The 12,330-nt window shown below is 56.7% G+C and overlaps 1 protein-coding gene across 1 annotated transcript in view; it reads right to left on the minus strand.

Annotated features, from left to right (window-relative positions):
* Positions 1–1,133: 1,133 nt before the first annotated feature.
* DUOX2 (dual oxidase 2) overlaps positions 1,134–12,330 on the minus strand; it is a 122,670-nt gene continuing 111,473 nt past the window's right edge. Inside the window, exons 28-38 of the mRNA XM_048867468.2 lie at positions 10,563–10,741; positions 9,634–9,864; positions 9,238–9,337; positions 8,886–8,935; positions 8,613–8,740; positions 7,670–7,823; positions 6,778–7,010; positions 6,150–6,308; positions 5,451–5,606; positions 4,718–4,846; positions 1,134–3,206 (exon numbers count right to left, since the gene is read on the minus strand). Coding sequence (XP_048723425.2) covers positions 3,084–3,206; positions 4,718–4,846; positions 5,451–5,606; positions 6,150–6,308; positions 6,778–7,010; positions 7,670–7,823; positions 8,613–8,740; positions 8,886–8,935; positions 9,238–9,337; positions 9,634–9,864; positions 10,563–10,741 — 1,642 coding nt within the window. The 3' untranslated portion in view covers positions 1,134–3,083. The remainder of the gene's footprint in view (positions 3,207–4,717; positions 4,847–5,450; positions 5,607–6,149; positions 6,309–6,777; positions 7,011–7,669; positions 7,824–8,612; positions 8,741–8,885; positions 8,936–9,237; positions 9,338–9,633; positions 9,865–10,562; positions 10,742–12,330) is intronic.

Here is a 12,330-nt window from a genome sequence, read left to right on the forward strand (position 1 = left end):
AAGTCCTTTTATAGCCTTTCAGAACGTGGTGGCTCCCAGGGCAGCCTCTGAGAATGATCCTAGACCTTAACCAGGTAACTTCATTGCCAGGCAGCCATTCCTCAACACACCCAGGGTCCTGCTTGGAGGCCAACTGTCTGGGACATTTGTATTTGAATAGAGGACCAGCCCGATTTAATGCCCCCTCTTTTGTAAACCCTGCATCACTGCCCCTTGGAATTTAAGTCCGGCCTGGCAGTACCAGGACAACAGAGGGGAAGACCCCATCCCATCCAAAGTGACGTCTGCAGTCCGACACACATACATACAGAGCACCCCCACCCCCCCCAGGCCAACGCCTTCATACATTGTACAGATTCCCGCATTATCCTAACCCCTCTGCCGCCCCCCATAGAGGAGCCGAGTCTGCTACGGCCCTGCCCACAGACCTTGGCCCCTTAGCTCACATCGTAGAAACTTGGGCTTTTAGCTCTGAAGGTTCCCTGGCTACATCCCTGCTGTCAGCTGAGAGGTGGCCATTACAACACCCTCCTGCAGATACCACCCGTGCTCATTACAGAACGTGATCTTCACTCGTTCTTGCTAGCTTCACATCGTCGCGTTCAATGCTGTCATGCTGGAGCTGTGCCATCGGCTGCTTCCTGTGCATTGACCAAGCCGGAGGGAACAAACGCAGCTTCTTGATAAGCACATAAGAACAGCCATACTGGGTCAGACCAAAGGTCCATCTAGCCCAGTGTCCTGTCTACCGACAGTGGCCAATGCCAGGTGCCCCAGAGAGAATGAACAGAACAGGTAATCATCAAGTGATCCATCCCCTGTCACTCATTCCCAGCTTCTGGCAAACAGAGGCTAGGGACACCATCCCTGTCCATCTTGGCTAATAGCCATTGATGGACCTATCCTCCATGAACTTATCTAGATCTTTTTTTAACCCTGTTATAGTCTTGGCCTTCACAACATCCTCTGGCAAAGAGTTCCACAGGTTGATTGTGCGTTGTGTGAAGAAATGTTTCCTTTTGTTTTAAACCTGCTACCTATTAATTTCATTGGGTGACCCCGATAAGAAGAGATTGCTACATATCAAATAACGAACCCCAATAATTACTAAAGACAAGAGAATGATTCCGCAGTTAACCAGTTTTATTTTGGAAGTGCCTTAAAATCAGTCATTTGAATTTACACATTCACAGCTCATCGAGATTAATGATTTCACTTCCCAGCTTTGGTTCTGAGGCATGGAGTGTAACATTCACAATTCACAAAAAGGGTATTTTAATGCTTGGACAGTTTGCAGTAATCGTTATTGTCATTCTTTCAAAGGCATGAATACTCAGCTAGCAAATTACGCTGGGCTGTTGGGTGATATGCCAACAAAAATAAGAGCTACGGGCTTAGCCATTAAATACAGAAAGGGAACAGACAAAAATGAGTCAGACTTTCAGAGCAGCAGCAGCAAATGCAATGAATTAATAGTTTCTTTCAGAAGCAGCCAGCAAGCCCTGGTTTAATGCATGCAATTACTCCAATACAATTCACGCCAAACGAGGGAGCCACACTTCTCTGTGTCCTAGCGGGAGCAGGTGAGAGCTGGGCAAATGGTGGAAATGTGTTTGAATGGGAAAGCAAATGGCGATTCATCCCTCGTAGGAGCAGGAAACAGGCTGCCTTGTGGGGATGGATACAGTCATTAGCAGAGGGGGGAATGTTCCCCCCCGTAGGGGTGCAGCACATGCTCTAGGCACCACTTACGTCCCACGCCAGCCCAGCCCCTTTTCACTCTATTCCAATGGCTCAGGCCCACCCAGAAGCCCTTTCAGGGGGGCCCAGCAACCAGCTCCATCCTGGATTTACTTGCAAGCATCCCAGTGCTCTTTGTACTGGTGTTTGCAGGCTGAAAAGCCTCCCAAGGCCCTTAGCTGAGGATTCCCTTCAGCTGGAGTTGTGCAGACACCCTCCCTGCCCAAAGCACCCTGGTGTGGCTCTGCTGGTTTCCCCAAGGTGATCCTCTTTCCACCCTCCCTAGCACAGCACACTGCTGCAGGCCACCGTCCCTGGACATGGACATGCTGGTGCTGAGTTCCTCTGAGAGCTGGGCTGGGGCAGGCAAGGGCCACGTGACACCCTCAAAAAGGGGGGTCCAGGGCCCCAAGTGAACAAATTGCCCCAGGTCCTCCCAGGTGTTCTGCTTCCTCCCCCTCCGGCTCCCCCGCCCGGCCCGCATTGCTGCTTGGAGTCACAGAGATGCAATTTCTCTGTGTTAGATTGTTGTCTGAGTGCAGGCTAGAACTCTGGCCCTAGTGAAGTTAATGGCAGCTTCGTCATTAAAATCAGTGGGGCAGAATTGTGCCTGAGGGCTCTTTTATCTGAAGACTTTAAGTTCCATAAGATTTGCAATTCGGTGGCTTAATGTCAGTGTCTCACTGTGAGATTCCTGCCACTGCTCTGGAGCACAGCGGAGTGGCGGAGTTGTGTCTCTCTCTCTCACTCACTACATACTGCTCTGGGGAGCTGGCCACAGGGAAGTAGGGCAGAGATCCAGGAGGACTGCATTCCAGTGATGATGCTACCCTGGAACAGAAGCCCCTTTTTTCAGGGCCTCTGTGACGCAGCACGAAGCTGCCGGATGCCAGTACAGAGACTGACGCAGTACCAATCAATCAGTTCATCGGTTCCTAAGGTCAGACGCACACAAAAGACATGCGTGACAGGACCTGGTGGGTCCCAATGGGATGGAAGAGCAGTGCTGCCTGGCTGGCTACACTGCCGTTGGGGTTTCCATAAATCACAGGCAAAGTCGCTCCCTGCTGGGCAGTGAGCTCCAGGAACCTGCTGCCAGTGCAGTGCAGATCCCCAGCATCCTTGCGATTCGCTCCTGGGACAGCGCGGCTCCAGGAGGGCATCTCCGTGAGGCTGTGCGGGGGACGTGCCATGGACACCCAGCAGCTCCCATCTGAAAAGTGGCAGGGAACCTTTCCCAGGACTCTGGAAGCACTGAGTTGACATAGCAGCTGGCCCCATGGTAGCCCAGGGAACCGCACTCAAGCTTGGGCAGGGCTGTGTGTCTGTGGGTGGGGGGCGGGTTAGAAGTTCTCATAGTGATGCACAAAGTAGGTCTGGTCCAGTTTGTTGATCTGCTGACAGGCTTGCTCCACGTTCTTGGTCATCCCCGGGGGGCCGCAGCTGAACACGCCAATCTTCCACACCTGGGGAAGCAGGGGCATCAAGTAACAGAGCCTCTGAGAGCAAGGGGCTCCCATAGCCAGTCCTCTGCACTGGCCTGGCTCGTCACACCAGCACTCTCCGTTCTGCCAGAGGCTCAGAGCAGTTCACCCTGCTGCCCTCAGGTGCCAGCTCTGGTTTCCTCCCACCAGCAGGAGGGGTGGGTGGCTCTGCCCCCACTGTGCACGGGATGCTGGGGCCATGTATCTCACACCTCCCCTTCTCTCGGCAGCACCCTCCCTGGTTTGTTGCTCTAGCCCCTGGAAGAGTCCAGGAACTGAACCCGTGTGCACACATGCTAAGGGAAGACTCTGCCCTCAGGCTACACCACCGTCAGCCCAATGCACTTGTACCAGTTTGGCCTGCACCTTGCATGAACGCCCCCCAAAGACACCTCCCTTTAGGAACAGCCTTGACCTTTCTGGCGGGATGGGGGAAACAAAAGCCGCGTTTGTTTCTCTGTTCACAACAAGCCTCTTTCCCGGAGCATCTCAAACACCCCAGCTGGAATTTCAGCCGCTGGCAGCGCCAGGAACTCGCTGCAGCCATGGCCTCTCCCATCAGCAGTGCACTGGGCAGTACCAGGTCCCATCCCCCTCAGAGCCGGACTGTCCCCGTTTTTGCTACTGTTTTTGTCTAGTTTTCACAATCCCCAAGCAATGGGGCTTCCCCAGCCTGGCACATCCCTCTGCCTTGCCTGCCGGTCAGCCACAAGACATGTCAGTTAATTTCATCCCACTGCTTCTAGTCAGGCCTCCGACATCCCGCCCCACGTTCGCAGGCTGTGGCTTGTCTCCCTTTGCAGAGCACTGCAGAGCTGGCTCTTCTCAGCCTCCCTCACCCATCAATCCCTCCCTGGTCATTTTTGTGGCTCTGCTCTGAGTGTGGCTGAGTTTGTCGGTACTTTCCCAGTGATGGGGTGTGCACGGTCTCTGGGGGCGTCTGGGGCTCTCTGCCCCAGGGTAAGAGGACATTGCGCATACAGCCCTCCACCGTGTTGGTCTTTCACTGCCATGGCACGGTGCAAACTCACGTCCCCCCAGCAGCCCCAGACGCTTTGGGGATTACGGGTGTGACTCGCTGGCAGGGTGCCAGGCTGCGACGCCCCTGTTCCAAAGGCTTTTGGCTCTTGCTTTGCAGCGGCAGGGCTAAGAGATTTTTGTAACTCTTTGGTGCCCGGACTGGGGTCTGCCTGAGAGGACATGGTCAGGAGGGAACATGAGCCAGTGGCAGGATCAGCCCGGGTCAGCTGGCATGAGGCTGTCATTTTCCCTGTCGGTGGGTCTGGCAGATGCCTCTCCCCTCCCTTGGCAAGGCTTCAGGATAATCTGCGGCCCAGCCCCACCCTTTGAATATTTGGGAACGTTTCCTCCAGGCCCTTGGGAGCTCCCAATGCTGCACACAGGGCTCCCCCCCCGGCACATTGCTCAGCTGCCAGCTCCTACACCCCGTGCTTGGCAGAGATCGGTGGGGGCGAAGGCCGGCTGGCACTGACCTGGGGATGAACCTCCTGCAGGGACTTGAAGAAGGGCACGAAGGGGGGCCGCCCGAAGTGCGTGATGGAGCGCAGCCCAGTGAACAGGCTCCGGTTCAGCACCTTCTGGAAGTGTCGCTCACAGATGTACTGAAAGGAGAAAGGTGCCATGGGTCAGGGAGGGGAGGTGGGCAAGGGCAGGGCCTCTCTGCTCTAACATGGCCCAGGGGGGCCGAACCAGCATGCAGCAGCACTGGGACCAGGGACACGGCACAGGGGACGGGCCCAGCACAGAGCGGCACTGGGACCATGGACACGGCACTGGGACCACGAACACGGCACTGGGACCAAGGACACGACACGGGGGGCGGGCCAGTACAGACTGGCACTGGGACCAGGGACACGGCACAGGGGACGGGCCCAGCACAAAGCGGCACTGGGACCAGGAACACGGCACTGGGACCGGGGACGCGGCATGGGGGGCGAGCCAGTACAGACTGGCACTGGGACCAGGGACATGGCACGGGGGGCTGCCCCACCACAGAGAGGGACTGGGGTCAGGGACACAGCACAGGGTGGGGGAAGGGGGCAGCCCAGAGCAGCACTGGGGCAATGGCTAATCACCTTATGCCCTCTCTCAGTTGGGTCCTGCCCCCCTAGCCCAGCCTTGGCGGAGGTGAAATTGGCCCTGCCCTCTCCCGTATTCGGACCTCCCACTTGGCACAGAGCGGCAGCCCTGGCGCGGGGCACTCACCAGCATGGTGGTGCGCAGGTCGAACTTCTCAGCCAGCTGGGTGATGTAGATGTGCACAGACACCAGGTCGTGCCGGTCGTTCTCCTCCACCTCGCGGATGATGTCAGCCAGCCACTCGAACTGCCGCTGAGTCCGCGTCACCCAGATGAAATAGATCTGAGAGCACAAGAGAGCGGGTCACTGGCAGGGCCCTCGCAACCCCAAGCCAGCCCCTGCTCCGGGGGATCCCCTGCAGCCAGCCCCCACTCCCCAGGTCCCCTCAGCTGGCCCCATCCTGGGGACCCTCCACCGCCAGCCCCACCAGGATCAGCCATGAAAAGTAAAATCTCTGCACTAAGGGAGGCGATAGGTGGCAGCCCAGAGGGGGCGCACTGAGAGTGCTGGGCAAAACTCATGGTGCTGCGTCAGTGAGCATTTCAAAGCCTCTGAGGGAATGGGTTGGGTCCCAGAGACATGCGCAGGGCCAGGGGACAGGCTCTGACAACAGCATCGCGCTGCAGCTATCTGAGACGGAGAGCAAGGGGAGGACAGTGCTGAGACCTCAGAGTGACCTGGAGCAGACAGGCTAAGCCCTACCGCTTGGCCTCGCTGCCCGCTCTCTCCTGAGTGCTGCAGGACTGTTGTCAGACGTTCCTCCCACGTCACCAGGGCAGCGAGAGGAGGGGCCCAGGGAGTCCCTCGCACTCTGTGGGCTCTCACCTTCTTGCACGGCATCTTGGAGCTGACCGAGGACTTGAAGACCAGGTCTTTGAGAATGGAGGCAAAGGGAGTTACCCCGATGCCTCCTCCCACCAGCACAGAGACTTCAAACTTGTTCCACTCCTGGTGGCCCTCGCCGAACGGCCCGTCCAGATAGAGCTGGGAAGGAGCCGGTAGTGAGCAACGCTGCCCTGCCCGCGCTACTGTCTCAGGGAGCAGACCCCAGCTAGCACAGCGCAGAGCGCCCCAGGATGGGGGCAGAGGACATTTTACAAGCAGTGCTCAGAGATCTCTGACACCCCCTTGGGGCAGACAGGAGCCAGGACAGCTACATTTCCTTGGACCATCCCACATGCAGCCAGTGGCAATAGAAACCAGTGCACCAGCCGGGGTAGGATGAAGGACTGAGTCAGCCCATCCAGGAGTGGGACTGGTGGCTCCAAAGAATCTAGCTGCGCTAAGCCAGAAGCTTAGATCTCGGAGCCTGAGCTCCCCCCATGCCACACACAGCTCACTCTGCTGATGCCCGGGTGCTGGCGTTCTGTCATGCTCGGAGGACTCCACTCTCCAGAGATCTGGCTTTTTCACCCATCCCCAGACTCACAGGGGAGGAAATGCCCGGCTGTACCTTGGGATATCTGCCGATTTCAGCCACAATCTCCGGGGAGTACAGCTCCCGCAACCGGGTGGTCCAGGGCCCTGCGGCTCGGATATGCAGGCTCAGCGCGTCCTCGTGGGGTGCAGAGGTCAGGGTGAAGGGGTGGTATTCATTTGTCCCTAGGGACAGGCAGGCAATTCGCACCCACTGCCCAGACTTGTAGTCAAAATCCTGCGGCCGCTGGAACTTGAGATAAGTAACGCCTAAGAGAAGGGCAAAGGTTTTCTTAGCACCTTTCTTAAGATAACAGCTCCTGCTCTGTAAAATCAGCTTCCCCCTGATCTGAGCCATGCCGGGGGTGCTGCACATGGCTCCTTCCTGGGTGGGAGCTGCACATGCACAGAACAGAGGCTCCAACGCTCACCATGCTGCCAGGCCCCGGGTGGGAGCAGGACGGCAGGGGAGGGCTGAGATTGGGTGCAGGGAGAGTCCGGCTGGGTGGTGGTGAAAAGTGGTGTGGTGCTCCCAGCAGAGAAGAGCTTAGCCCTCAGGGGCAGGGCAGCTGAGCAGGCTGCCTGGAGGGTGACGCCAGAGGAAGGCTCCTGGCAGCCTTGTGAGCCTGTGTCTGCTCCTGTTGCTGGGCATGGTTTGGTCTCCAACAGCAGCAGCATGGGGACGTACATTCCAGCGCCACTGCCATGGCCGACGGCCATCGACAGACTTCAGCAGGGATGTACCCATGTGCCTCCTGGTTCAAGGCAGCACAGGCCTGCCCCTGCCAGCCGGAGATAGCTAACCAGGGACACTGAGAGCTCCGAGGCTCCAGATCTCTGCGAAAGCTGGATAAACCCCGCAGGCCTGCGGAGGGTCATGCAGACTGCCTGACACGCTAACACCCCCCGGGGAGCCGCCCCCACTGTACCTGAAGGGAGGAGCTCAGCTTTCAGCACACTCATCTCCACCTTCTTCCTGCTCAGGCTGACCAGCTTATCTGCCCCATAGATGAGAGCTGGGATGATGAAATAAATGTGGAAGCGGGGCTGCTGGACCAGGCCGTAGCTGCCATGGATAATGACCTGGGAACACAGCGCCAAACACACCCATGACTGCAGTGCAGGAAACCGCTCAGGTGGAGGAGCGCAATGACAGAGCTACCCAATGGGCAGTAAGGCTAGGTCAGGCAGGCTAGGTCAGAGGAGCCCTGAGCAGCTGTTAGCTATGACAATAATAATCCCTACTTCTTTGCATCCCCATTCTACAGATGGGGAAACTGAGGAACTGAGCAGGGAGGTGACTTGCCAAAGCTCACCCAGCAGGCCAGTGATTGAGTGCAGACTAGAACCCAGGTCTCCTAAGCCCCAGGCCCATGCTCTACCCACTAGGACCCACAGCCTGCCACATGTGCACTCTCTCTGTTAGCAAGGTTCCAGCACCTGCACGTGCTTTCTAACCAGGCAGCTTGGTGGCTCACGGTGCCATGCTTCAAGCTCTGGGTGCTGAGTGGATTTGCACCCGTCTCTTCTGTACTGACGCATATTCTCTATGCTACCAGTAACATTCATTCTTCCAAGTCTGCAAAACATTCGCCTCCCCTCTGCTTAGCAGCCCCTTCCGCCGCCCAGCTCTGGACCTGTGTGAGTGGAGGACAAATAGTAACTCCCACCTATTGAGTCTAGGTTTGCACACTGTGCTCACCCCCATGGGAGGTGAAAGACTGGTTGGGAAGCCCATCCACCCCCTGTATGTCCCTCCAGCTCCTTGCTAACAGCTGTAAGGAACACTCTGCACCAGGTACAAAACAGGCCTCGTGCCCAATAGCCAGAGCGCAAGAGCGAAGCTGGGCCGCAGGACTCCGATCCACGTACCATGATGTAGAGCAGCACGTAGAGGTGGTGCGTGATCCAGAACCCCCGGAAGCTGATGCGTCGAAAGTGATGGGAGGCGAACACGTACATCACCGCCAGAATCACCAGCAGCAGCACCCCGGTCATGCCTGCCAGAAAGAGGGTTGAAGAATGAGGGGCAAGGGGTCATCAGAATAGCCTGTGCCAAGCTTGGAACCGCCGGGGCGGTGGGTGGGGGAGCTATGCAGACCCCCCCTCACAGAACGCCTGGCATGCACGGATGGTCACCCTTACCTGGGACGGTCTCGAAGAACCACCAGTAGTACTTCTGGGGCATCTGTGACCTAGAGAGGAAAGAGATGACCTAACCCTCTGTCATCAGATCACAGACTTCTCCACAGAACAAACCAAATGCCCACTTTGGTTTCCACTCCACAAATGGCCTCTGACATTGCCCTTTGGGGATGGTGGCCATCCACAGACTGCAGTTTCCCCAAGGAGATCACTTCCCAGGCAGGTTGGATGAGATCTCTCAAGCCATCTAGCCCAGCCCTCTGCATGGCACTGTCCTCCATCTGTGGTCTTACCTAGCTGCTCCTCAAACAGTTGTGCTTTGCCCAGGGCAGGGCCTCCAAAACACACTCACCCATCATCCATGAAGACGTTGGAGAAGAGGCAGGACAGGATGCTGAGTGGGCTGACCGAGAAGATATAGACATTCACTACATGGCCCCCGGTGTGGAGAACTTCAGGACACAGAGACAGAGCAAATACATGGTCAAGCACCGTCATATAGCTGTGCTCGAGAGACCCAAACACACGGATGGAGCTAGGCAACCAATGAGTGCTTTGCAATACAGAGGGGACCCCAATTTTTGCCCGGGTATCTCTGTCTGTGTCTAGGGGGGCAGGTCAGTCCTGAATGGCATGGCCCACGTCTGACTTTGGCTGTGCAGGATGTAGAGCGGCTGGCTTTGGGGGATGCCCCATTCTCTGTCAGTATCAGGGCCAGGGGGATCCCCCCACCATGTAGCCAACTCACTTGAAAAGATCAGGGCCGCCATAGCAAGCCAGCGATGGAAGTCCACGGCGGCGTCGAAGGGGATGTAGCGGTTGAGGAAGGTTTCGCGCAGGAAGGTGATGAGGTTGCGGCACATGGTGAGCAGGATGTAGGAGTACATGAAGGAGATGCTGGCTGCCGCCCCCCGGGAGATGACAATGCCCACGTAGGTGGTGTCAGCAATTCCTGTTGCTGGCGATGCAAATGCATAGTCTGCGGACAAAGCAGGGCAGGGGGGTTACACACAGGGCGAGCACAAGAGAGTGCGGGGGAGAAGCTTGCTCCCTTTCTGTGTCTCCTTAATAGAGGGGCGACAAACCAGCTCATTTCTCCAAAGGTAAAGGCAGCAGGTCATGGTGGAATGCAGGGGTGGGCTAGTGGAAGACTGGTTATGGCTCTCTGATTCTGAGGGCCAGTCTGTGACAGCTCCATTCTCAGCCCTCCCATGATGTAGAGCAGCCTAGGGGCCTGTCTGAACTTACACCCCTGCTGTATGGGATACCAGTGGAACGTCATGCCAGGGGGGGACTGGCATAGTAGAGGAGGGTTCTGCCATGCACAGGTACAGGAACTAGCCTTGCTAGCTTTATGCCAGGGGAAAGAATGCCACGCTGGCCACTTATGGCCAGAGGCACACCCCTTTGCACTGCGGACAACAGGGACAAGTTTCATTAGAGTCTGGCTGGGGACCTCCATTCTCCTTGTCGTTCTGATGTCAGTGAGTGTAACTGATTCATGGACTCCCCTCACCGTCCCAGCCCATCACCCCCCCATCAGGCTGGCCTAGCACACAGGGCCCTGCTCCTGGCGCACCCCCCAGAAGCGCACATTCCTGCTTCTCTCCTCCCTGGATGGTGGCGCTCTGAGCTGCCCCGTCAGCAGGGGACGCTCTATGCTAGCTGGCCACTCACAATATGCTCTCTCTGCAAACACGCCGGCAGTGATGGCGGAGAACAGAACCACGCAGGCAATGTGGCGCCGGTAATTCTCAATGAAACGCTTGAACTGCTGGATCTTCTGGTGAACTTTGCTCCGCTGGTATTTTGTCCTTTGGGCCTCGGTGTATAAATGTGGCTGGGGAGGTGTTGCCCTAAAAAGAATAGTCATCAGCTCACGGTTAAAACAAACGCAGCACTCTTCCCACCAGAGTGGAGGGCAAAACTCCAGTGGACTGCGAGCGAGCAGGGGTTAGATCAGTCACATAACCACGGGACCATGCAGTTCCTGAATGCCACTCGGTGCGCAGGCTCCTTGGGGCAAAGATTCTTTCACTACGTGTCTGAGCAGCAGCTAGCACGTTGGCTGGGCTGGCGTTTCCGCTCGCTCCTGTGATACAGCCAATGAATGAGAGTAGTAAAATGGTGCAAATGTGTGTCAGGTGATGCCATCTGGCAGAGTTATATGGGGATTTATAACAACTAATAATCAGATAAGCGTAACAACTTAATAAAGGCAGATAAGACACGCTTTAAAGGACAGCCATAAAAGGACATTAATTACAGTAATGGGAAACCTCACTAAGGGCAGGGCAGAAGGCTGGGAACTCCAACGGCAGATCTCTAAATTCATAGGAGTTCCAATGTTGCTCCAGGGCATGTTCCTTCCCTGGGTGACGGTTGGTGTCACTGCAGCTGTGGGTCTGGGCCTCGCCCCTCTCCCGCTTGTTGGGAGAGAGTTAGGGTGAACAAGCAGAGGGAGACCATACGTCCCGTTTTGATTTGAACAGTCCCTTTTTTAAGCTCTGTCTCAGCCGTCCAGACTTCTTTGGCAAGAGTGGGCATTTGTCCAGTTTGCTCTTGGCAGCCCCATGCAGGGGGAGAGACAGGGATTGGGTGAGAGGCAGGCAGGCTCGAGCAAGCAGCAACACCAGCCCCAGCCTCACGAGGGGTGGGGAAGACAGGCAGGCAGGCTCCAGCAAGCAGCAACACCAGCCCCAGTGTCGCGAGGGGTGGGGAAGGCAGGTAGGCAGAGCTTGGGCAATCAGTGACACCAGCCCCGCAGGGGAAGGAGGGACAGGGCTTGGGCAAGTGGCTTGGGCCAGCCCCACGCGCTGTCCCGTTTTCCCTTTGGGAAATATGGTTACCCTAAGCAGAGGCCCCCGAGAGCAGGGAGATGATGTGCGGTGGAGTCCCCTACCCAGGGGAGCTCGGGACTGACCTAGCTCAGAACTGCCCCCAACCCCAGGCCCAACTTCGACTGGACCCGCTCAGCCAAAGAGACACGTTCCTCACAAACTGGCTCCTTTCCTGACCGACCTGACTGGAGTTGGACGCATTGCGACTACTCAATGGGCCGGATTCTGACACCCTTACACCCACAGCGCAGCCACTGGCTCCTCGTGCAGGTCCACTGAAATTAGTGAGGCTACCCCAGGTGTTAGGCACTACTCAGCCTGGGGAAGGGCATCAGAAACCAGTGCTTAGTAACTGCGTGTGGCATGCAGAGAAGGGCAGGGGTGCTCATGCCATGCTGTCATCCTACCCGAACGCCAAAACTGATAGTTGCTTTCTTCCTCCCTAGAGGGCCCCTGAAGTTTCAACTGGATCCAGATTCCTTCTTCACTTCCTGCCCTAACTGGTGTTTTATTTTATAATCCAAGCCAATCTGATACAAAGTCGCACAGCCATAATACACATAACGCTCCGGGGCCCTTTTTACAGTCACCGTCCATAGAGAACA

Source organism: Caretta caretta, chromosome 10 (genome assembly GCF_965140235.1).
Source record: "Caretta caretta isolate rCarCar2 chromosome 10, rCarCar1.hap1, whole genome shotgun sequence".
Lineage (NCBI taxonomy): Eukaryota > Metazoa > Chordata > Testudines > Cheloniidae > Caretta > Caretta caretta.